The following is a 26298-nucleotide window of genomic DNA, read 5'->3' on the forward strand; positions in this document are numbered from 1 at the left end:
TCCAATACGTATCGTACGAGAAAATGTATTTCACTTGACTGGCTTTCTTTTGAAGAGGCTGTGCCCTGGCAGGATTAGTAATATTATTGTATCGTTATACTAATTATAATTATATTCATGCTTAGACACAATGGTTCAAAAGAAGAAGAAGAAGAAGACTTCAGATTTATACCCCGCCCTTCTCTCGGAATCAGAGACTCAGAGAGGCTTACAATCTCCTACATCTTCTCCCCCCACGACAGACGCCCTGTGAGGTGGGTGGGGCTGAGAGGGCTCTAGAAGAAGAAGACTGCAGATTTATACCCCGCCCTTCTCTCTGAATCAGAGTCTCAGAGTGGCTTACAATCTGCTATATCTTCTCCCCCCACAACAGACACCCTGTGAGGTGGGTGGGGCTGAGAGGACTTTCACAGCAGCTGCCCTTTCAAGGACAACTACTGTGATAGCTATGGCTGACCCAAGGTCATTCCAGCAGCTGCAAGTGGAGGAGTGGAAAGTCATAGAATCATAGAGTTGGAAGGGACCTCCAGGGTCATCTAGTCCAACTCCCTGCTCAATGCAGGAAACTCACAATACCTCCCCCTCAATTCACAGGATCTTCATTGCTGTCAGATGGCCATCTAGCCTCTGTTGAAAAACCTCCAAGGAAGGAGAGCCCACCACCTCCCGAGGAAGCCTGTTCCACTGAGGAACCGCTCTGTCAGGAAGTGCTTCCTAATGTTGAGCCAGAAACTCTTTTAATTTCAACCCGTTGGTTCTGGTCCTACCTTCTGGGGCCACAGAAAACAATTCCACACCATCCTCTAGATGACAGCCCTTCAAACCCGGTTCTCCCAGATAAGAGTCCACACACTCAACCACTACACCAAACTGGCTCTCACAAGAAAGCTTGTGAGCTAAGGGTGAGACGCCAATCAGTACGAGAAGAACAATTACACTGATAAGCGCAAGGCTAAATGCTGGAACGCTCACCCTGCCCAACGGAGTGAATGGGACAAAAATGATCAAGTAGATGGCTTTGATCATCTTGTTGAAAGAGCGGTCCTCTTCGGTAAAGCGGTGACCGAGCACGGTGGCGCAGATCACGTTGGCAACGGCACGCATCATGTCAGGTTTCGGTTCAAAGGCTGACCCTGGGGATACAGGAGAAAGGGGCCAATCTCGACTTTGGAATTTATCCAGGGTAGCAGGAACTCTTTGCATATTAGGCCACAGGGCTTGGGGGGGGCAGGAAAAGCCCAGCAGGAACTCATTTGCATATTAGACCACACCCCTGACATCACTATTGTTTTACACAGGGCTTTCTTGTAGAAATAAGTCCAACAGGAACTCATTTGCATATTAGACTATACACACCGATGTAACCAGTCCTCTTGGAGTTTATGGTAGACCCTGTACTAAGAACCTTATAAGCTCTTGGAGGACTGGCTGCATCAGGGGTGTGTGGCCTAATATGCAGAGCAGCTCATGCTACAAAAAAACCCTGAAAATACCTGAGTTCTTCTATTCCAGTCAGAAGTTGACTCGCATCTCGAGTCCCTTGTTTACAGCTTCTGGTTGAGATATAAGGGCTCAGATAGCAACATCCTGATTTCTATCTGACAAAGAACTTAAGAACATAAGAGAAGCCATGTTGGAACAGGCCAATGGCCCATCCAGTCCGACACTCTGTCACACAGTGGCCAGAAAACCCAGGTGCCATCAGGAGGTCCATCAGCGGGGTCAGGACACTAGAAGCCCTCCCACTGTTGCCTCCCTCCAAGCACCAAGAATGCCCCAAACATAATAACATGAGAGAAGCCATGTTGGATCAAGCCAGTGGCCCATCCAGTCCAACAGCCTGCGTCACACAGTGGCCATCAGGAGGTCAACCAGCTGGACCAAAACTCCAGAAGCCCTCCCACTGTTGCCCCTCAAGCACCAAGAATACAGAGCGTCACTGCCCGAGACATAAGAACATAAGAGAAACCGTATTGGATCAGGCCAATGGCCCTTCCAGTCCAACACTCTGTGTCACACAGTGGCCAAAAAACCCAAGTGCCATCAGGAGGTCCATCAGTGGGGCCAGTTCACTAGAAGCCCTCCCACTGTTGCCCCTCCCAAGCACCAAGAATACAGTGCATCACTGCCCCAGACAGAGAGTTCCATAAGAGAAGCCATGTTGGATCAGGCCAATGACCCATCCAGTCCAACACTCTGTGTCACACAGTGGCCAAAACCCAGGTGCCATCAGGAGGTCCACCAGTGGGGCCAGGACACTAGAAGCCCTCCCACTGTCGCCCTTCCCAAGCACCAAGGATACAGAGCATCACTGCCCCAGACAGAGAGTTCCAACAATACACTGTGACTAATAGCCACTGATGGACCTCCAGCAAAGGGAGATTTTTGAGGGATAAGCTTTCGAGAGTCAACGCTCCCTTTGTCAGATACAATCAGAACAGAGATCCTGCAGTCCTTCCACCTCGAACAGAAGGGGTGTTGCAAAGAAAAGAGTCCGGATGCAAAAGCAGAAGGCGAACTCAACCAGCTCTTACATTTTACCTTTGCATCCTGACTTCCTTCTTTGCAACGTCCTTCTGACTGGAATGGAAGGACTAGGGGTTGTCCATTCTTGCTTGAATCTGACCAGGGCTTTTCTTTGTAGAAAAAGCCCAGCAGGAACTTATTTGTGTATTAGGTCACCCCCCCTGACACCACCGTTGTTCCACAAAAGGCTTTTTATAGAAAAAGTCCAGCACAAACTCATTTGCATATTAGGCCACACCCCCTGACACCACCGTTGTTCCACACAGAGCTTTTTTGTAGGAAAAGCCCAGCAGGAACTCATTCGCATATTAAACGACACCCCACCCTCATAATTGTTTCACACAGGGCTTTTTAATAGAAAAAAACCCAGCAGGAACTCATTTGCATATTAGGCCACACTCACGATGCCAAGCCAGCCAGAACTGTGTTCCTGTGCGTTCCAGCTCAACGAAAACCCTGAATCTGATGAAGGGAGCTTGGAATCTTGAAACCTTGTTGGTTTTTAAGGTGCTGCCGAATTTGAATCCAGCTTTCCAGAAGCAGCCATGGGTTCTGGCGCCCCTAGACCAAGGCCTGTTCACCCGCCCTCCGATGTCCTCTGGTCCAATGACGTCACCGGAAGTGACGTCATCAGGCTGCGTGAGCTTCGCACGGACGCTCAGCCCGGCCCTCCCCTGCTTCAAAGGGTGCCGGACGGCTCCCTTTGAAGCAGGGGTGGGTTGGCCTGAGCACTCGTGAGAAGTAAGGTTGCCAAGTCCAATTCAAGAAATATCTGGGGACTTTGGGGGTGGAGCCAGGAACAAGGGTGTGACAAGCATAATTGAACTCCCAGGGAGTTCTGGCCATCACATTTAAAGGGACAGCACACCTTTTTAAATGTCTTCCTTCCATAGGAAATAAAGAAGGATAGGGGCACCTTCTTTTGGGGCTCATAGAATTGGACCCCCTGGTCCAATTGTTTTGAAACTTGGAAGGTACTTTGGGGAGAGGCACTAAATAGTGTACTGACAATGTGGTGCCTCTACCTCAAAAAACAGCTCCCCCAGAGCCCCTGAAACTTCCAGATCAATTCCCCATTCTACCCTATGAGAATCAATCTCCACATAGGGAATAATGAAGTGCTCAGCAGACGTTTCCCTCCCCCCCGCCACACCCCGTTTCTGGCAACTCTGAAGCGAGGGATTGGCCTCTTTACTCATGAGTTGCTGCCAACTTCTTCAAAGTAACACAGACGCCCCAGCCCAAGAGGAAGCCTTTCAATTGGAGACTGAAGCCTCCGAAGGTGGAAAGGCACATGGTCCTCTGAGGGCGGGGCTTCCCCCCCTGGCCAGCTGACTGGGGGCGGGAAGGAGCCTGGGAAAGTGGAAGAACCCCCGCTGGGACCTGGGGATTGGCAAATCTAGCAGGAAGCGAGTGCGCTTTGGGTGCAGGGTGGTGGGCACAGGGAGGCGGGCGGCGGCTGGCGCGGGGAGGCAGATGGCAGCGGGTGTAGGGAAGCGGAGGGCAGTGGCTGTGGGGAGGTGGACAGCAGCGGGCACGGGGAGATGGAGGGCAGCAGGCACGGGTCGAGGGGGTGCCTCATGGTGCCCCTAGGCCAAATGGCGCCCAAGGCGGCTGCCTACTTCGCCTACGCCCACGCACTGACCCTGGAAGCAGCCCGTATCTCAGAGCATGTCAGTGCTGCAGCTGTCTGACGGTGAGTCTACCTTGCTTGTTCGCCAGCACCTTCACAAGACAGTCGGCTTCCCCTTGTATGCATTGCTGGATGTTCGTCGCCAGGTTCTTGAGGATGGTGAAGGCAAAACGTCTCTGCTGCTTCCAAGTGTGGCCGTTAGTAAGGAAAACTCCTGCAGCACAGAAGGGAGCAAAAACCTTTGCTTCGCATTAACAGCATCCTACGCAGGGTAGGATCTTTCTTCGCTTGATGACACTCATGGACGTAACCAGGCCTGGAATTCAGCAGAAGCTCACAGGAGCACAGCTCCGGAGCCTTTCTGAGGGCTCCCCCTCCTCCTCCCCACCTACCCTGTCCATTGAATAGTAGGTGCAGCTGCATTACTATTCCTGGATTAGGAGAACAGGCAGCAAGCCAGCCACCAGGGGCTTTGCCAGGCCCAGCAGCTGTCATTAACCAACACCACACCACCCACACCACCCTTTCTCCACTTCTTATGTGATTTTGGGTGGCTTGCTGGCCTTTTGACTGTGGGGGCGGGCAGCCAAGGAGAGCCCCAGGTGAGTGAGGCCTGCTTGGGCTGGCTGGATCTCTAGCCAGCCTAAACAGGTCTCACTTGCCTGGGGCTCTCCTTTCTTGCATCGGGTTGCTTTTGGCTGGGGGGGGGCAGCATATGCTATGAGTGATGCTAATGAGCTCTGCCACCAATTTTTCTACAAAACGACCCCTGGATGTAACAGATCACAGTGGATTTGTGTTTCGCCTTTTCGTAGATTGGTTAGATCAGGGATCCCCAGCCTTTTCCAGTCTGCGGGCACCTTCAGAATGAAGCGGTGAACTCAACTATGAAATAGCTGCAGAGCCAACCACACAGAGGGAACTCAAGAGAAGGGAAATATTTTTTTAAAAAAATGCTCTGGGAAAGAGCAGAAAGAGATGGAATAAAATGGGCACTGTGGTGGCAGCTGTCGCTGAAACGTCTTTTTAATCTGCCCCGTCAATCAAAAACTCTACTGGGAAAGTGCCCTGAAAAGTAGTGGATTGGACACTATGGTGGTTCCAGCATTGCTCTCTTAATAGTGAAAATCCAGCTGAAAACACACCAGGCTAGCCACAACTATATACACAGAAACTCCGCCCAAAACACACCTCCAGCAATAAACAACCCAATAGAAAAACAGACACTCAGAACCCTTGTTTGCATGGGCTTCATTCAAATAGATATTACCTGATTGGCTGGGTCAGCATGGGCAGCCACTCTGAATGTAGCTGCAAGGAGTCTCTCAAACAATGGGCTTCATTCAAATGGATATTACCTGATTGGCTGGCTCAGCAAGGGCAGCCACTCTGAATGTAGCTGCAAGGAGTCTCTCAAACAATGGGCTTCATTCAAATGGATATTACCTGATTGGCTGGCTCAGCAAGGGCGGCTGTTCTGCCCCGTGAAGGAGCAGATGGCTAACACAGAAGTAGGAAAATAGTTCTGTACCCTTAAATGCTAAGAATTATGGGATGTGTAGTTCAGAATGCTCTTAAGCCTTTATTGGCTACTGTAGGAGGCCTTTCCGGTCAATTAAAGAGCCCAGGAAATATGTATATTGTCCCTCTTCCTTCTTCTTTGTTAGTATTCTGATTAGCTAGCATGAAAGCTTTCTTTTCACCACTATGCATCGACTGAATAGGAAACCTGCATGATTTCCCACATCCGACGTAACAGAGACAGTGAGTACATTCCTTCTGTTGATCTTAGGAGATCGATAAAACTGATATGGTGTTCATCTTTGCTTGGTGCGTTGATCACTTCTAAAAGGCATCCCCAGCCATGGGATGCCGGACAGGACAGTGGCCAATCGGAATGTAGCGGCCGCCCAACGCACCAGCCAGTGCCTTACCATCCCTTGTGTTAGAAAATTATATTCTTGGGAAAATATTATAGTACATTCACCTCACCAGATCCGGGCCATACTGACACATGCAGCCCGAAGGTGGATGCCAGGTGGAGGCCATAGCAGGCTAGGCGCTGGAAGACCCAAGGCTTTTGGTTCTGGGTGATTTCAATGTCCACGCCAATGACACGAGCTCCACACAGGCGACGGACCTGGTGTCAACCATGGCAGCACTGGGATTCTCTCAATGTGTAACAACTCCCGCTCACCAGGCTGGAGACATGCTAGATTTGGTCTTTGCGGCGGGGGTGACAGTGGACTGTATCACTGCTGCTGCAGTGGCGTGGTTCGGACCACTATGCCCTGAAGGCCCATGTGAACGTTCCACACCAACCCTGTTTGGGCGGCTATGCAGATGGCTCTACGGGATCCTTGGCCCCCTGGTGACTCTCTAGATGAGCTAGTGGAGACCTGGCAAAACAGGGTCTCCATGGCCGTTGATGAGATTGCTCCCAGGCACCCTCTCTGCCTCCATTCAAAGGTGGTGCCATGGTCTACTCCGGAACTACTGTTGATGAAACAGAGGCTCAGACGGCTAGAAAGGCCATGGCGGCATGCCCGTGACGAAGTGACAAGAACATCTTATAGGTCGTTTATGAGAACCTATGAGTAGTAGTCAAGGCTGCTAAGAAAGCCTATCTTATGGCCACGATTGCATCTGCAAATCTGCACCCAGTACAATTGTTTAGAATAATCAGTCTTTAACTACCCTACCGTAGGGCAAAATAGGGAATTGGTTGCGAGGCTTCTGTGAGCTTTCTTGCAGATAAGGTCTTGTTGCTCCACCGTGACCGCCCTGCCACCGTTGAAACAGTAGATGAATTCGAAGCTCCATCTATGTCTTCTAGTCAGATTTTGGGTTATTTCACTCCACTCAGCCTGGAGGAAGTTGACAGAACGCTCTCCACTATACACTCAACCACGTAGCCTGGACCAGTGCCCATTCTGGCTAATAAAAGCCAGCCGGGGAGAATTAAGGGTTCCCTTGAGGGAAATTATTAATAGGTCCCTATCTTAAGGGACCTTCCCTCAGCCTCTTAAGGAGGCAGTGGTCCACCCCCTTCTAAAGAAACCATAATTGGACCCAGCCATATTGGCAAACTATTGGCTGGTGTCAAACTTGACTTTTTTGGACAACATTATTGAGAGGGCGGTAGCAGTGCAATTACAGAGCTTCCTGGATGACGCTTTTGTGCTCAACCCTTTTCAATCCAGTTTTTGTCCAGGTCATGGGATGAAGACAGTTCTGGTTGCCCTCTCAGATGACCTCCAGAGGCATCTGGATAGAGGTGGTTGAGTGGTACTGATGCTTTTAGACCTGTCAGCCGTGTTCGACACTGTCGATCATCAGTCACTGACCCACCACCTCACTGACGTTGCGATACAGGGGTTGGCCTTACAGTGGCTCTCCTCCTTTCTCCAGGGTTGGGGACAAAGGGTGGCGATAGGGGAGGAGCTATCTTGATGGCACCCACTTGTGTGTGGTGTGCCACAAGGGACGGTTCTCTCCCCGAAGTTGTTCAACATCTACATGCGCCCCCTTGCCCAGAGGTTTGGGCTGGGATGCCATCAGTACGCAGATGGCACCCAGCTCTATCTGCTGATGGTTAGCTGGTCCGACTCCTCCCCGGAAGTTCTATCCATGGCACTACAAGCTGTGACAGGGTGGCTCAGGCAGAGTCGACTGAAATTGAATCCGATGAAGATGGAGGTCCTGTATCTAAATCGTGGTGGTCTGGGCGCAGAGGTCTCACTACTGACCTTCGATGGAGCCTTGAGAACTGAAGCCTGTTTGAAGTTAGTGGAGACTATATGTCCCTGGATATATGTGGGATTACTTTAGTGTTATATGGAAGAGGTTATTGAAACTGATTAACCGTGAAGCTGTGTGAATTGTGGTTCGTGGATTATTTTATTTGAAGAAAAATGGAGCAGAGCCTTCCATTGCTTGAAGACTCGTTGAAACAGGAGCTACAAGTCGACTACCTGCACTTTGGTGCTCTACATTCTTCCATAATTGCACTCTTTGAGAGTTATGTCTATATTTCTATGTATTCGTGTATTCTCAACGATAATTGTAATGTGATTATAGTCTTAGTAATTGTGGGTCACTATCACTACTTGTGGTTGTGTATTTTTTCCCCAACTGGGGATTGGCAACTCTAGCTTGGATCCCAACTGGAGAGATCCCCATTGGAGAAAAAGGTGTGTGTGTGGCAGGGAGGGGTATAATTTAATAAATAATTTTGGGCTGTATCAACAGAAGTCTAGTGTCCAGATCACGTGAAGTGATGGTATCGCTTTACTCTGCTCTGGTAAGACCTCATCTGGAGTACTGTGTTCAGTTTTGGGCACCACATTTTAAGAAGGATATAGACAAGCTGGAATGGGTCCAGTGGAGGGAGACAAAGATGGTGAGGGGTCTGGAGAGACCAGGTGCTATGAGGAAAGGTTGAAGGAGCTGGGGATGTTTAGCCTGGAGAGGAGGCGGCTGAGAGGTGATAGGATCACCATCTTCAAGTACTTGAAGGGCTGTCATATAGGGGATGGTGTTAATTGTTTTCTGTGGCTCCAGAAGGTAGGACCAGAACCAATGGGGTGAAATTTAATCAAGAGTTTCCGGCTCAACATTAGGAAGAACTTCTTGACCATTAGAGCGATTCCTCAGTGGAACAGGCTTCTTCGGGAGGTGGTGGGCTCTCCTTCCTTGGAGGTTTTTAAACAGAGGCTAGATGGCACGATGCAGGAAACTCACAAATACCCCCCCCCCCAATTCACAGGATCTGACAGCAATGCAGATCCTGTGAATTTGGGGAGAGGGTATTTGTGAGTTTCCTGCGAACTTTCCACCGGCCATCGAAATAGAGGGGCACCAAAGAAGAGGTACAAGGACTCCTTGAAGAAATCCCTTGGCACCTGTCGCATCAACCATCACCAGTGGTCTGACCTAGCCTCAGATCGCAAAGCATGGAGGCACACCATCCACCAGGCTGTCTCTTCCTTTGAGAACGCACGCATAGCTGGTCTTGAGGACAAAAGGAGATTGAGGAAGAATCGCACTGCTACAGCACCAACCCCAAATCAGACTTTTCCCTGCAGCCACTGTGGCCGGATCTGCCTGTCCCGCATTGGTCTTGTCAGCCACCAGCGAGCCTGCAGCAGACGTGGACTACTGCACCCTTCTTGAATCTTCGTTCGCGAAGTCAAGCTGAGAGAGAGAGCATTGTGCAGGGGGTTGGACGAGATGACCCTGGAGGTCCCTTCCAACTCTATGATTCTATGAAATAAATTGTTCTGGACATGTTAAAAGAAGTGGGACCATGCCAGAAGAAAAAGGGAGCAGAGCCGTGTATATATATGTATGTATATATGTATATAAAGGAAAGGAGAATATGAGCTGTTTACCTCTGTCTCCCATCATAGCTCTGAAGAATGGCGTCAGAGGCCTTCCGGAAAGTTCTTCCAAAAGAAGACCCTCGGAGACTGTCTCGTATCCATTCAGCACAACCACTGGGATCGGTCCCATCCACACCGTGAGGATGTTTCCATAGATGCCTGCTAACTGGAAAGTTGATAAGCATGAATTAGGAAATTATTAACATCTTGCTGGAAATGTTAAAAAAAGAAGAAGACGGTGGGCCTGTGAGAAGACAAAAAGATACTAGGAAAATATAGATGAAGAGATCCAAAATATTTTAAAAACCAAATTCCCGATGAAACCAGAGACTATTTTATTGGGAATCCTGCCAAAGCGTATCAAAAAAACTTCACAAGACCTACTTAGATATATGCTGACTGCCACCAGAGCGAAGCACTTTGTTGGTCTGTTCCAGTATCTGTATGTACTCACTGTTGTAGATAACTGAATAATACACACTGCTTTGATACAAGCCCGAGTGTGTGTGCATCTTCTTGCGGGGTCTACTGGAAGCGTCAGCAGTAAACTCAACTTAGCCACACCTAGAGTAAGGTCAATATTGCTGCGAGTTCCCAACCTTCAGGTGGGGCCTGGAGCTATTCTAGAATTACAGAGATCCATTCCCCTGGAGAAAATAGAAGCTTCAGAGGGCAAACTTTAAGGTATTCCATAGACTGGAGGTGAAATCTTGCCCTAAATTTCTCCCTTCAAAGGTGCCCCCTCTAAGCCTCCAGGAATTCCCCTGGCAGGAGTTGGCAGCCCTTTTCTCCTCAGATTGGCGGTGTCTCCCAAGCTAAGCAGGGCTGATCCTGTCAAGTATTTGGAAGGGGAGAAGGAAGAGGAGGAGCTGGATTTATACCCCACCCTTCACTTAAGAACATAAGAGAAGCCATGTTGGATCAGGCCAATGGCCCATCCAGTCCAACACTGTGTCACACAGTGGCCAAAAAATCCCCCAGGTGACATCAGGAGGTCCACTAGTGGGGCCAGGACACTAGAAGTCCTCCCACTGTTGCCCCCTCCCAGGCACCAAGAATACAGAGCATCACTGCCCCAGACAGAGAGTTCCACCAATACACTGTGGCTAATAGCCACCGATGGACCTCTGCTCCATATGCTTATCCAATCCCCTCCTGAAGCTGTCTATGCTTCTAGCTGCCACCACCTCCTATGGCAGTGAATTCCATGTGTTAATCACCCTTTGGTTGAAGAATAGGCTTGCCAAACCACAGGTCCCAGCGGGGGTTCTTCCGCTTTCCCAGACTCCTTCCCGCCCCCAGTCAGCTGGCCGGCGGGGGGAAGCCCCACCCCTAAAGCCATCATGTGACTTGGAGGCTCCAGTCTCTGATTGGAAAGGCTTCCTCTTGGGTAGGGTTGCCAAGTCCAATTCAAGAAATATCTGGGGACTTTGGGGGTGGAGCCAGGAACAAGGGTGTGACAAGCATAATTGAACTCCAAGAGAGTTCTGGCCATCACATTTAAAGGGACAGCACACCTTTTTAAATGCCTTCCTTCCATAGGAAATAATGAAGGATAGGGGCACCTTCTTTTGGGGCTCATAGAATTGGACCCCTTAGTCCAATTGTTTTGAAACTTGGGGGGTACTTTGGGGAGAGGCACTAGATACTATATTGAAAATTTTGTGCCTCTACCTCAAAAAACAGCTCCCCCAGAGCCCCCGAAACCTCCAGAACAATTCCCCATTATACCCTATGAGAATTGATTGGCTATGCTGGCTGGGCCATGCTGGCTGGGGCTGATGGAAGTTGTAGGCAAAAAAACATCTGGAGAGCTACCGTTGGCCACCCCTGCCCTATGGGAATAGGTCTCCACAGGGAATAATGGAGTGCCCAGCAGACATTAGGGGAGGGACGGTGGCTCAGGGGTAAAGCATCTGCTTGGTAAGCAGAAAGTCCCAGGTTCAATCCCCGGCATCTCCAACTCAAAAGGGTCCAGGCAAATAGGCGAGAAAAACCTCCGCCGGAGACCCTGGAGAGCCGCTGCCAGTCTGAGTAGACAAGACTGACTTTGATGGACCTTTGAGGGTCTGATTCAGTAGAAGGCAGCTTCATATGTTCAATATGTTCTAAATTTCCTCCCCCCCCCACTTTCTGATGACCCTGAAGCGGGGGGAGGGCCTCCAAAGCAGGGAACCCCCTGCCCCCACTTGGGGATTAGTATCCCTACTCGTCTCTGCTGATTTAAGAAATGTTGCAGCTTGGTCTTAAACTTATTTACTTTGGTCACAAGGCTAGGAAAGACCCTGGTTTGGGCCTTGAAGAGTTGGTAGCAGCTACTGGACTAACAGTTCAACGTACGCCAAAGCAGGTTTGTAAACTCAAGGGATTCAGGAAGGCTTACTCCCGTGTAACGGTGCCAAGGAGCGTGTCCTCAGAATGCCAAACCTGAGCACCCTGAATGGTAATCCAGTGCACTGCAGTGGATTGTTTTAGCAGGCCAACGGCTTGGGTCTTTGGGCATCCTTCCTGTTCCACAACAGACATCTTGGGAGGCAAGTCGGGCTGAGAGAGTTCAGAGAGAACCGTGACTGGGCCGAGGTCACCCTGCAGGCTTCATGTGGAGGAGGAGTGGGGGTTGGGGTTGCCAAGTCCAATTCAAGAAATATCTGGGGACTTTGGGGGTGGAGCCAGGAGACTTTGGGGGTGGAGCCAGGAGCAAGGGTGTGACAAGCACGATTGAACTCTAAAGGGAGTTCTGGCAATCACATTTAAAGTGATGTAACTGTAAGTGTTTGAAATGATTTTTAATGATTTCATCGTATTTCTATTTTAACTTAACGTATTTTAACTGTTGTTAGCTGCCCTAAGCCCATTAGGGGAGGGCAAGATAAACAAACAAACAAACAAACAAATAGATCGCCTATCTTCTAAATGCCTTCTCTCCATTAGAAACAATGAAGGATAGAGACACCTTCTTTTAGGACTCATAGAATTGGACTCCCTGATCCAAACCTTTTGAAACTTGACGGGCGTTTTGAGGAGAGGCATCGGATGCTATGCTGCAAATTTGGTGCTTCTACCTCAAAAAACAACCCCTCCAGAGCCCCAGATGCCCAGATTAATTATCCATTATACCCTATGGGAATTGGTCTCCATCGGGCAGGGGTGGGGAATCTTTTTTCTGCCAAGGGCAATATGGATATTTATTCGTGGCCATAAAAATTATCAACTTAAAAAACAGTGCTCTGCCAAGGGAGAATGATTCAGGCCAGCAAAATTAATGCAAATAGTTGTTTTTCTCTTTGAAGGCATGTGGGGAGAGCCTAATCTGGCACACCAACACACATACACACCCGGCCCGCCACCCTAGGTAAATGCATAGGTCCAGGGCTTTTTTGTAGAAAAAGCCCAGCAGGAACTCAGTAGCATATTGAACCACATCCCCTCATATTAGCATATTAGGTCACACACTCATTAGCATATTAGGCCACACCCTCTGGGATAATCGTGGTCTTGCAGCCTGCAGCGTAGCTGCTAGGCTGCTCGGACCTGTTTGCCCTCCAGGGCGGGAGAGTGGGACTGCGCCGCGTTTAGGCGCGCTTTGCTGGGGGCGGGGTTTAGCCGCGTCAACGGCTGGCTCCCCGTCCCTTCTTCAGTCCCGTCTTCAGTCCCTCGGCGATCGGAGGGCTCTCGTCGTCGGCGTGCGTCTGCGGCCTTCCTGGAGGTGTTCGGGGAGGCGCGGGGCTCATCGGGAGCCATTTCGGGGCGCGGGGCTCATCGGGAGCCTTTTCGGGAGTGTTTTCGGCGTTTGGCAGGCGTTCATCGGGAAGCGCGGCGGCGGCGGCGGCGACCTTATCAGGCTGAGTTGCTTCTGGGGCTGTGGGCTAGCGTAGCTGGCCAGATTAGCCTGGTCTTGTTGGGGTGGTAGCCTAGCCTTGGGGATTGGGGTGGTTTTCCTCCCCTGGTGAGATTGGGTCCCCTGTTAGGGCTTTGGAAGGCTTCTATTTTCTATAGGAGCTTGGTTGCCCAGGGGGTCGAAGCTGCAGTGCAAACTGAACTGGGACAGTAACTTTTCCAGGCCCTGCAGCAATTCTGGCTGGCCGACCAGGCCCCAGGGAGGCTGCCACACAGTACATCTGGGCCCTGTAGGGTTCCCAAGTCCTACCCCCAAAATATCTGGGGACTTTGGGGGTGGAGCCAGGAGACTTTGGGGGTGGAGCCAGGAGACAATGGGGTAGAGCTAGGGGGAGGGGGGGGAACGGTGAGCCGCCCCTGCGCAGCTGACGCCTCTTCTCTGCTCGCCGTGGTTGCTCCTCCGAGATGGGCTCAGGCTGAGCCCATCTCGGAGGAGCAGCCATGGCAAGCGGACAAGAGGCCGCCGCTGCCGCCTCGCCTGCTCCGCCTCTGGGGTGGAAGCGGGGGGTGGGGGTGGAGGCGGGCCGGGTGCGTGGCGAGCCGCGAGTCCGGGTCCTAGAAGGGCCCGGATTCACGGCTCGCCATGCTCCTGGCCTGCCTCGCCCTCCCCTGAGCTGCTGCTGCCTCTTGGCTGCTCCTCTAAGATGGGCTCAGCCTGGGCTCATCTCGGAGGAGCAGCTGCGGTGGGAATGGAGGGGGCAGCAGCGGCGCGGCGCGGCGGCCTCGCCGGCTCCGGGATGCGGCGGCTGGCCATGCTTCCCGGCGCCGTTTCCATCCCCTACCCCCGCTTCCGTTTTTGGGGGGAGCAGGGGAAGAGGGTGGAAATCCTGGGGTCCCCCGCCAGGGCGGGAGAGTTGGGAAGCCTAGGGCCCTGTGATCCTTGCCTGGCCCTGGGGAGGCTGCTGCACAGCGCGGCTGGACCCCACGATCCTCGCTGGCCAGCCAGGCCCCAGGGAAGCTGCCACATGGCTCGGTTCGGTCCAGCAATCCCTGAGGGCCACACCAAGTGACCTTGAGGGCCGCATACGGCCCTCGGGATGGAGGTTCCCCACCCCTGCCATAGGGACTAATGGAGTGACCAGCAGACATTTCCCTCCCGCCCCCCGCTTTCTGATGACCCTGAAGCGGTGGGGAGGGTCTCCAAAGCAGGAAAGAACACAGTAAGGTTGGAAGCCTGGAGACACCCGTGTTCACTAATATGACTTAGCAAAGTCACCATTTCTAAAGTTGATCACTATTACAAATTAACGAATACCACAGTTTTCCAAAATGGACTCGACGTTCTTCTCTCTTACGCTTCGAGTCTTCACCTTCGTCTATAATATAACAGCATCGTCTTTGCGTAACTACATTGCTACCGCATCAGAGAAGTTCCTGTACCTACAAGGACGCTTCATTCTCAGAAATTCTCTTCCGCAATGGACTCTTTCGGTGACTTATAAATATTATCAATTCATCGTCCTTTGGCCTTGTCAGCGTGAGCATTCTGTGTTCTTTGGAATGACTGTGTGCTTATTGCTTTAAAGCAGGGGTCCCCAACCTCCGGTACGTGGCCTGTTAGCAACCGGGCCGTGAGTTGTATAATTATTTCATTATATATTACAATGTAAGAAGAAGATGACCTTGGATTTATATCCCACCCTCCACTCCGAATCTCACAGTTGCAGAGCAGCTCACAATTGCCTTTATCTTCCTCTCCCACAACAGACACCCCGTGACGTAGGTTGGGCTGAGAGAGCTCTAACAGAAGTTGCCCTTTCAAGGACAGCTCTGCGAGAGCTATGGCTAACCCAAGGCCATTCCGGCAGCTGCAAGTGGAGGAGTGGGGAATCCAACCCGGTTCTCCCAGATAAGAAAGCTACGGCTAACCCAAGGCCATTCCAGCAGCTGCAAGGGGAGGAGTGGGGAATCAAACCCAGTTCTCCCAGATAAGAGAGCTATGGCTAACCCAAGGCCATTCCAGCAGCTGCAAGTGGAGGAGTGGGGAATCAAACCCGGTTCTCCCAGATAAGAGAGCTATGGCTAACCCAAGGCCATTCCAGCAGCTGCAAGTGGAGGAGTGGGGAATCAAACCCGGTTCTCCCAGATAAGAGAGCTATGGCTAACCCAAGGCCATTCCAGCAGCTGCAAGTGGAGGAGTGGGGAATCAAACCCGGTTCTCCCAGATACGTTGTGAAAGCGGCGTCACCCAGCGTTGGAAACGACGGGTGCTTGCACAGGGGACTACCTTGACCTTTTTATTAGTGAACACAGGTGTCTCCAGGCTCCCACCAGGGGACTGTCAGCCTTAGTAGGGATTCAAACTCACTCAGCTCAACAGATTAGCGATTGTCCACCGCTCTTCCCGTGTTCACTTTGCTCACAAAATGAGAGCCAAGCCGTTTGTAGAGGCCTCTGAACTTGGGGGAAGGGGGAGTGCCTGCTTTGGACAAAACCAGAACCAGCACCGATCTACTCTGGATCCAAGAATCGTGCCCTCCCTTTTTCATTGGGTGGGGCAGGCAGGAGATGTGCAAACAGAAGGGGGAGGCAGCTAGCCAAGATACCACCTCCCTTTGGAAGGGGGTTGCCAGCCTCCAGGTGAGGGCTGGAGATCTCCTGGAACTACAACTGATCTCCAGAATGCAGAGATCAGTTCCCCTGGAGGAAACAGCCGCTCGGGAGGGTGGATTCTGTGGCATTAAAGCCTGCTGGGAACTCTCCCCAGGACCAGATCTACATGTTTTTTTAGGGGGGGGGGATTAAAAAATGGCACCCCCTTATGGGCTATTCTATTTTACGGTCCCATAGAATACAATGGACTCCATACCCAATTTGGCACCCAGTGCAAGCACCCCTCTCTACCCCCCCCCCCTCAAGATCCTGCCCTGCCCTCTCCACGCTCCACCCCTAAATCTCCAGGAATTTCTCAACATGGAAGAAGAAGACTACAGATTCATACCCCGCCTTTCTCTCTGAATCAGAGCCTCCCCCACAACAGACACCCTGTGAGGTAGATGAAGATATTGGATTTATATCCCGCCCTCCACTCCGAAGGGTCTCAGAGTGGCTCACAATCTCCTTTCCCTTCTTCCCCCACAACAGACACCCTGTGAGGTGGTTGGGGCTGAGAGAGCTCTCACAGCAGCTGCCCTTTCAAGGACAACCTCTGCCAGAGCTATGGCTGACCCAAGGCCATTCCAGCAGGTGCAAGTGGAGGAGTGGGGAATCAAACCCGGTTCTCCCAGATAAGAGTTCTCACACTTAACCACTACACCAAACTGACACTCCAGAAGAAGAAGAAGAAGGATGATTTATACCCTGCCCTATACTCTGAATCACGGAGCAGCTTACAATCTCCTTTACCTCCTTCCCTTCACAACAGACACCTTGTGAGGTGGGTGGGGTTGAGAGAGCTCTGACAGAAGCTGCCCTTTCACAGACAGCTCTGTGAGAGCTATGGCTAACCCAAGGTCATTCCAGCAGCTGCAAGTGGAGGAGGGGGGAATCAAACCTGGTTCTCCCAAATAAGAGTCAGCACACAGAAAAAATGACAGAAGTTTGGGAGCCGCGGGACATGAACATCAGATATTTGAGAGCTGCGAGGGAGGGAGGGAGGAAGGAAGGAGGGCGGGAATGAAGGAAGGAAAATAGAGGGGGGAAGGAAGGAAGGAAATAGAGGGGGGAAGGAAAATAGAGGGAGAAGGAAGGAAGGAAGGAAGGAAGGAAGGAAGGAAGGAAGGAAGGAAGGAAGGAAGGAAGGAAGGAAGGAAGGAAGGAAGGAAGGAAAATAGAGGGGGGAAGGAAAGAAGGAAAGAAGGAAAATGGAGGAGGGAAGGAAGGAAAATAGAGGGGGGATGGAGGGAGGGAGGAAGGAAGATAATGGGGGAGGGAGGAAAGAAAGCAACTTTAACTTAAAGATGCTTTTAACTTTAAATTTGGCTCTCAAACTGCCCCCCCCCATCAGCAGGATTGAAGAACACACTTCTCTCTTTAAATCACTTCTCCAGGCCAAGACAGCCGGTGACTTGTAAAAGTGATTGAAAGAGAGAAATGTCTTCTCCAAGCTGGCTGATGGGGTGTTGGGGGCTTCAAGAGCCACATGTGAAAGAGCCACCTGTGGCTCCCGAGCCACAGTCTGGCCACCCCTGATATAGAGCATTCACCGTCTGGCACCCACCCTGCACCCCCCCGCCACCCTCCCTCCCTCCACAGCGGTGCAATACCACAACGCAGCGTTGCAGCGCTGCCCCCCCATCCGAGCGCATCGCGACGAGTCTCGGCCTTACTGCTTCGCTGCTGCCGGCATCTGACCCTTCTTTGAACAGAGTGCAGGTGGAGGCTTTCCTCCCCTTCTTCCCGCACTCTGTTCAAAGAAGGATCAGATACTGGCTACATCGAAGCCAGTAGGGCTGAGACTGTCACCGCACTCTCCACGCCGGGGGGCGGGCGGAGCACGATACATGACATTGCTGAAGGGAAGGGAGGGGGCAGGCGGGGGTGGGGGCAAGAGGCAAGCAAACTAGGCATTTTGCATGGGCTCCAGGAGTGGGGGGGGGCAATTCGGCACCTCCCCTCCCAGCACCCTAGGCAACCGCCTAGTTTGCCTAGCGGGCGAGCCGGCCCTGAGAGCAATCCTTCCAAACCATCCATCTGTCCGCCCATCCATCCCATTTTAGCCCTGTCTTTCCTCAGGGGGCTCGCGCCACTGACGAAGTTCTCCCCACCGTGTGCAGCCTCACAACAACCCTGAGAGGTAGGCTGGATCGGGTGGCCCAAGGTCCCACAGACTCTCGGAGCTGAGCAGGGATTGGAGGCCGTGTCTCACCCCTCCTAAGTTAACCCTGTAACCGCCATAACTCTTCCTACCAGATATAAGTCCTGACACACACGCACACCCCCCCCCCTGGTCACCGAGCAACAGTCCTTACCTTCATCAGAACTTTTCCTTCCAGACTGAAGTCAAGGTGCCACAGGTTGCCAATCAAGGGGAGAGGACTCGGTCCCGGGGGGAACTGTCTCCGTGTCCATTGGAGCCTCAGAAACTGAAAAATCAATAAAGATACAGCCAGCAGAAGTAACAGTCCCATCAGCAGAAGCGTCCCCTCAGACATGTCTCTCTCCTCCTCCTCTGGTCCCCTCCAAGGTTCCCTCTAAGCTGCAGAGTCTTGTGAGCCAAAATTCGACTTTGCGAGCTACCGGCATCGAAGTCGTGAGCTACTGCAGAAATTATTATGCTCTGGGGTCATCCTTCCTGCGCGAAGACAAAAATGCGTGAGCTGGAGGCTAAAAATCGGTGAGCCAGCTCACACTGACTCAACTTAGAGGGAACACTGGTCCCCTCCCCGTTTTGGAAAATCTCCCGTTTTTCTACTTTTTGCTAAGCGCATCGGCCCTTCAGGGCACTCCTTCCGCACATGTTCTCTCCTCTCTTTCTCTCTTGTCTCCCCCCCCCTTCTTATAAATGGGTGACCCTCTTCTTGGAGCCAAACCACACCCACCCTGCCGTCTGACCTCACAGGAACAGCTCTGGGCTTTCCAGCTGACAGCCACTGCCAAATTTGCAGGGATTCTTGGTTGCTGGCCTCCGAGCGCAACTGATGTTGCAACACCTGGCGCACATTGTTCTATTGTTTACTAAGCGGTGGGGAAATGGGGCGGGTGCATCTGGCGGGAGCAGGGATGCCAGCCTCCAGGAGGGACCTGGGGATCCCCCAGAATTACAGCCAAGTGATCAGCTTAGAAGACTGCAGATTTATACCCCGCCCTTCTCCCTGAATCAGAGACTCAGAGCGGCTCACAATCTCCTCTATCTTCTCCCCCCACAACAGACACCCTGTGAGGTGGGGGCAGATTTATACCCCACCCTTCTCCCTGAATCCGAGACTCAGAGCGGCTCACAATCTCCTCTATCTCCTCCTCCCACAACAGACACCCTGTGAGGTGGGGGCAGATTTATACCCCACCCTTCTCCCTGAATCCGAGACTCAGAGCTGCTCACAATCTCCTCTATCTTCTCCCCCCACAACAGACACCCTGTGAGGTGGGGGCAGATTTATACCCTGCCCTTCTCCCTGAATCAGAGACTCAGAGTGGTTCACAATCTCCTCTATCTTCTCCCCCCACAACAGACACCCTGTGAGGCGGGGGCAGATTTATACCCCGCTCTTCTCTCTGAATCAGAGACTCAGAGCGGCTTCCAATCTCCTATACCTTCTCCCCCCACAGCAGACACCCTGTGAGGTGGGTGGGGTTGAGAGAGCTCTGACAGAAGCTGCTCTTTCGAGGACAACACCTGCGAGAGCTATGGCTAACCCAAGGCCATTCCAGCAGGTGTAAGTGGAGGAGTGGGGAATCAAACCCGGTTCTCCTAGATAAGAGTCCGTGCACTTAACCACTATACCAAACTGGCTTTCTTAGCATTAAGGGAGCCATGGTTGCTTCCCGTCATAAGCTTTGATCACTTCGCAAGAAGCAGATGTATGAATCTGTGCTTAAAACGGCTTATTCTAAAGGAAGATGGCCAGCCAACATCTGGATTAATAATTATAGCACTACTGCAAAAAGCAAAGATGTTGTGGTTAACACCGAACTGATAAAAGGAAGGACTTCACCCAAAGGGTGATTAACACATGGAATTCACTGCCGCAGGAGGTGGTGGTGGCTACAAGCAAAGACAGCTTCAAGAGGGGAATGGATAAGCATATGGAGCAGAGCTCCATCAGTGGCTATTAGCCACAGCTTATTTTGGAACTCTCTCTCGGTGTGGCTAAGTTGTGCTTACTGCTGACGCTTCCAGTAGACCCCGCAAGAAGACACACACACACACTCCGGCTTGTATCAAAGCAGTGTGTATTGTACAGTTATCTACATCAGTGACTATATACAGATCCTGGAACAAACCAACAAAGTGCTTCGCCATACATCCGATAATCTTCAAGGGAAAAGAACGAAGGCACTTATCTATATTTATACAACAGCCAGCCAATGGGAACAATGCACAAATTGCTGAGTCATTGCACATCTGACTCCAGCTCACATGACGCAGCTGTCACTGGGTATCAGACTCAGATCTAAGATAAAAGCATGCTTCTTCACTCCTTATGCAGACTCTTTGTCAACACTCTCTGGGGCAGTGATGCTCTGTATTCTTGGTGCTTGGGGGGGGCACAGTGGGAGGGCTTCTAGTGTCCTGGCCCCACTGGTGGACCTCTTGATGGCACTTGAGGTTTTTCTTTTGGCCACTGTGTGACACAGAGCATTGGACTGGATGGGTCACTGGCCTGATCCAACATGGCTTCTCTTATGTTCTTACGTGACACAGAGTGTTGGACTGGAGGGGCCACTGGCCTGATCCAACAGGGCTTCTCTTATGTTCTTACGTGACACAGAGTGTTGGACTGGATGGGTCACTGGCCTGATCCAACAGGGCTTCTCTTATGTGACACACAGTGTTGGACTGGATGGGCCATTGGCCTGATTAAACATGGCTTCTCTTATGTTCTTATGTGACACAGAGTGTTGGACTGGAGGGGCCACTGGCCTGATCCAACAGGGCTTCTCTTATGTTCTTATGTGACACAGAGTGTTGGACTGGAGGGGCCACTGGCCTGATCCAACAGGGCTTCTCTTATGTTCTTATGTGACACAGAGTGTTGGACTGGAGGGGCCACTGGCCTGATCCAACAGGGCTTCTCTTATGTTCTTATGTGACACAGAGTGTTGGACTGGAGGGGCTATTGGCCTGATTCAATATGGCTTCTCTTATGTTGTTATGTGACACAGAATGTTGGACTGGAGGGGCTATTGGCCTGATTCAACATGGCTTCTCTTATGTTCTTATGTGGCACAGAGTGTTGGACTGGAGGGGCCATTGGCCTGATCCAACATGGCTTCTCTTATGTTCTTACGTGACACAGAGTGTTGGACTGGAGGGGCTATTGGCCTGATTCAATATGGCTTCTCTTATGTTCTTATGTGACACAGAGTGTTGGACTGGAGGGGCCATTGCCCTGATCCAACACGGCTTCTCTTATGTTGTTATGTGACACAGAGTGTTGGCCTGGATGGGCCATTGGCCTGATTCAACATGGCTTCTCTTATGTTCTTATGTGACACAGAGTGTTGGACTGGATGGGCCATTGGCCTGATCCAACACGGCTTCTCTTATGTTCTTATGTGACACAGAGTGCTGGACTGGATGGGCCATTGGCCTGATCCAACATGGCTTCTCTTATGTTCTTATGTGACACAGAGTGTTGGCCTGGATGGGCCATTGGCCTGATCCAATAGGGCTTCTCTTATGTTCCGCCCCCAATGTCTCCTGGCTCCACCCCCAAAGCCCCCAGATATTTCTTGAATTGGACTTGGCAACCCTAAGACAGAGTCCAAACCAGAGTTCAGACCTGGGGCCCAAATTCAGGCCTGAGGTTGATTAACAGAGAGCAGAGTTCTGTTCAGGGCGTGGTCCAGAAAACCGAGTTTTACAGTGCAGGGCTATGCATGAAACCAAGCCAAGAGAGTCTGAGGTCCAGGTCGAAGTCCAAAACCGGCCCGAGGGTCACTGGAGAAGAGCAGAATCTGGGGCTGTGGCCACAGACTGTGTGATATTATTTCTGGGGGGAAACGGAAGTGATGTCAAATATCTGTAGGAATTGGCAGAGACTCTGTGGCAAAAACCATAGTGTTTATGTTGATTCTTAGAGGGGTCCGATATCACTTATGGCCTTTCCTAGGAAATGATGTCAGACCTCTCTAGGAATAATAAAAAACGCTATGGTTACCATAGAGTTTCTGCCAATTCCTAGAGAGGAGTGATGTCGCTTCTGCGTTCCCCCTGAAGTGACACCATTCCATCAGTCCAACGGCCATATCTTTTAAGATGGGAGGCTCTTGCCCCTGTCAGGGGACTAGCAGCCCTAGATGTAGCCTTTTAGACTCTGCCCAGCGTGCTGCTCTAGGATTCGTGGTAAAAACTCTATGGCACCATAGAGTTTTATTGCGAATCCTAGAGCGACCCTGGAATGTTGTGCCCAGTGGAATGATGTCACTTCCGAGGCAGGGAATCCCCCCAGCAGCCTGCTCCATGCTGGTGGGTTGGGGGCCCCCAAAGAGGGGGATTCCCCAGCCCTGGCGGGAGCTTGCCACCCCTAAACTTTGATCACGTGGGTATCTAGGACTGCCATAGGGTTGCCAATCCCCAGGTGGGGGCAGGGGATCCCCCGGTTTGGAGGCCCTCCCCCCCGTTTCAGGGTCGTCAGAAAGCGGGGGGAGGGGAGGGAAATGTCTGCTGGGAACTCTGTTATTCCCTATGGAGATTTATTCCCATAGAAAATCATGGAGAATTGATCCGTGGGTATCTGGGGCTCTGGGGGGGGCTGGTTTTTGAGGTAGAGGCACCAAATTTTCAGTATAGCATCTAGTGCCTCTCCCCAAAATACCCCCCAAGTTTCAAAAGGATTGGACCAGGGGATCCAATTCTATGAGCCCCAAAAGAAGGTGCCCCTATCCTTCATTATTTCCTATGGAAGGAAGGCGTTGAAAAGGTGTGCCGTCCCTTTAAATGTGATGGCCAGAACTCCCTTTGGAGTTCAATTATGCTTGTCACAGCCTTGATCTTGGCTCCAGCCCTAATGTCTCCTGGCTCCACCCCCAAAGTCCCCAGATATTTCTTAAATTGGACTTGGCAACCTTAGACTGCCACCTTTCAAGTAGGGCTTGGAGATTCCCTGGGAGCACAATGTTGAATTTCCTTCAGTGTTGCCAATACATAGTTACTGAGTTGACGTTCACTAAAAAGAAATCATACGATTAGAAATACAGTGGAAACAATTTTTTGGAATAATATCATAGTTTGTTAAATAGTCAAGGCCTGCCACAACGTTTGCTTCATAGTTTTTGGAAGATATATTATTCCGAAATGTTTCGCTCACGAACTTATTAACCCAGCAAATTCTGTACCACCAGAGTACTCCTCATTCCAGGGTAACAGGGCATTCTGAAGCAAAGGATTGCCTTTCACATACAGTGACTGCCAAACGTTGCATAGGAGATCTCGTATTGTAGAACAGATTGCCTAGAGGGGTTCAGAGAATGCCTGAAACAGAACAGCAGGGTATACGATAAGAACAGAAACAAACTGTGACTTTCTCCACCTCCACCCCTACCTTGGCAAGAATGTTCTATTGCGAAAAGCGACGGGATTGCTGATACAGGCTGTCCACCTGAGAAGAGCCCAGAAGTCATGTGTATCAGCCAGGAAAATTCAGTGCGCTCAAAGCTCATGTTTTTTGCCTGGCCTACATGAATCCTGACAGAATAATGCCCAAGATATCCTTTTTCAGCTTGCAGGCTTTGGGGGTGGAACCGGGAGACTTTGGGGGTGGAGCCAGGAGACTTTGGGGGTGGAATCAGGAGACTTTGGAGGTGGAGCCAGGAGACTTTGGCGGTGGAGCCAGGAGACTTTGGGGGTGAAGCCAAGAGACATTGGGGGTGGAGCCAAGAGACTTTGGGGGTGGAACCAGGAGACTTTGGAGGTGAAGCCAGGAGACTTTGGGGGTGGAACCAGGAGACTTTGGGGGTGGAGCCATGAGCAAAGTGTGACAAGCACGATTGAACTCCAAAGGGAGTTCTGGCCATCACGTTTAAAGGGACCACACATCTTTTAAATGCGTCCTCTTCATTTTGAAATAATAAAGCATAGGGCTTATAAATCTGGAACCCCTGTCTCAATCTTTTTGAAATTTGGCAAGGGTGTTGAAGAGAGGCACTGGATGTGATGCTGAAAATCTGATGCCTCTACCTCAAATAACAGCCCCACTAGAGCCCCAGATACCCACAGATCAATTCTCCATTATACCCTATGGGAATCGTTCTCCATAGGGTATAATGGAGTGCCCAGCAGACATTTCCCACCCGCCCCACTGCTTTCTGATAACCCTGAAGTTGGGGGAGGCCTCTGAACTGGGGGATCCCCTGCCCCCACCTGGGGACTGTGCAACCAAGGAGAAATCACGGACAAGCTAAGAGTAAGGAGAACCGCCAGTTCGGTGAGAACAGCTCTGAGAGAACTTGTGACTGACTAAAGATCACATCAGCAGTTGCATGTGAAGGAGTGGGGAATCAAACCTGGTTCTCACAGGTAAGAGTCCACGCACTTAGCCACTACACCAAACCGGCTCTCAAACCGACAGCAGGAGTCCTCAACCTTATTGAGCCCTCGGGTACCTTCAGAATTCTAAAACACCACGGTGGGCGCAATCACAAAATGGCTGCCACAGGCGATGGAGATCACAAAATGGCTGCCACATAATATGGCTGCCACAGGAGCTGGAGCCAGCCACAAAACAGCTGCCATAGCTTACTTTCAGTCACACAGTGAAGATCCTTGCGCTGTGGTAGCAGCTACTGCCCAAACAACGTTTTTAAAACTCCGAGAGGCCCAGGTTTGAATCCCCACTCCTAAATGAAAGTTCAGGATGACCCCTTGGGCTCTCTTCCAGTCTAACCTACCTCACAGGGTTGTTGCGGGGATAAAAATGGAAGAAAAGGAGAGGATTTTGTAAGCGGCTTCAGGTCATCATTGAAGGGCAATATCAAAATAAATGAATGCTAAGTAAACAGTTTGGTGTGGTGGTTAAGTGCGCGGACTCTTATCTACAGCCAGTTTGGTGTAGTGGTTAAGTGTGCGGACTCTTATCTGGGGGAACCGGGTTTGATTCCCCACGCCTTCACTTGCACCTGCTGGAATGGCCTTGGGTCAGCCATAGCTCTGGCAGAGCTGTCCTTGAAAGGGCAGCTGCTGTGAGAGCCCTCTCCAGCCCCACCCACCTCACAGGGTGTCTGTCTCCTGAGAGCCAGTTTGGTGTAGTGGTGAAGTATGCAGACTCTTATCTGGGAGAACCGGGTTTGATGCCCCACTCCTCCATTTGCACCTGCTGGAATGGCCTTGGGTCAGCCAGAGCTCTGGCAGAGGTTGTCCTCGAAAGGGCAGCTGCTGTGAGAGCCCTCTCAACCCCACTCACCTCACAGGGTGTCTGTTGAGGGGGAGGAAGATAAAGGAGATTGTGAGCCGCTCCGAGACTCTGTCCAAATGTGTACAGAAACATGGCAACCGTTGTATGATTGGTTAAAAATGACAGAATAATTTATTCTTAGAGGTAGATTATAATAAGGGTAAAATATTTATGTGAAAATAAGAATATGGTGGAAATAATAAGGAGAAAGTCCATAATATGTTAGGATATGGGAAAGAATAGAAGATTAGTAGTAAATACACTGTATCGTATCACAGATTAACTTAGTTTTATGGTAACGCTATTGGGACTAAGCTACTTTAACCATTATTCTCCAGTATATTGTTATGTCTGTTTACTGTATTGTATTGTTTGTTTTTGTTTATGTATAGAGTGGTATTTGATTTGATTGTATTGTCATTTGAATTGTTAATAAAATTTTAAAACCAGGGGGAAAAAAGAGATTCAGAAGGCAGGATATAAATCCAATATCATCATCATCTTCTTCTTCTTCTTCTTCTTCTTCTTCTTCTTCTTCTTCTTCTTCTTCTTCTTCTTCTTCTTCTTCTTCTTCTTCTTCTTCTTCTTCTTCTTCTTCTTCTTCTTCTCCTTCTCCTTCTCCTTCTCCTTCTCCTTCTCCTCCTTCTCCTTCTTCTTCTCCTCCTTCTCCTCCTTCTCCTTCTCCTCCTTCTCCTCCTCCTTCTTCTCCTTCTCCTCCTTCTCCTCTTTCTCCTTCTTCTCCTCCTCCTTCTCCTCCTCCTCCTCCTTCTTCTATAGCACTGTGCTGAGGAATATATTGAATGGAAAAAAACAGAGAAATGGGGGGCGGGAAGGGAGAGTCCAAAAACAAAACAAAGTGAAAAAT

At 50.8% G+C, this 26298-nt stretch overlaps 1 protein-coding gene across 2 annotated transcripts in view; it reads right to left on the bottom strand.

The window, feature by feature from the left end:
* LOC132574464 (cytochrome P450 2J2-like) overlaps nucleotides 1-9705 on the bottom strand; it is a 585507-nt gene extending 575802 nt beyond the window's left edge. For both annotated transcript variants that reach the window (XM_060242819.1, XM_060242818.1), the window contains exons 1-3: nucleotides 9553-9705; nucleotides 4233-4373; nucleotides 973-1133 (exon numbers count right to left, since the gene is read on the bottom strand). In XM_060242819.1, the coding sequence (XP_060098802.1) occupies nucleotides 973-1133; nucleotides 4233-4373; nucleotides 9553-9673 (423 nt within the window). In that variant the 5' untranslated portion in view covers nucleotides 9674-9705. The remainder of the gene's footprint in view (nucleotides 1-972; nucleotides 1134-4232; nucleotides 4374-9552) is intronic.
* Between the last annotated feature and the right edge of the window lie 16593 nt (nucleotides 9706-26298).

This window comes from Heteronotia binoei, chromosome 6 (genome assembly GCF_032191835.1).
Source record: "Heteronotia binoei isolate CCM8104 ecotype False Entrance Well chromosome 6, APGP_CSIRO_Hbin_v1, whole genome shotgun sequence".
NCBI lineage: Eukaryota > Metazoa > Chordata > Lepidosauria > Squamata > Gekkonidae > Heteronotia > Heteronotia binoei.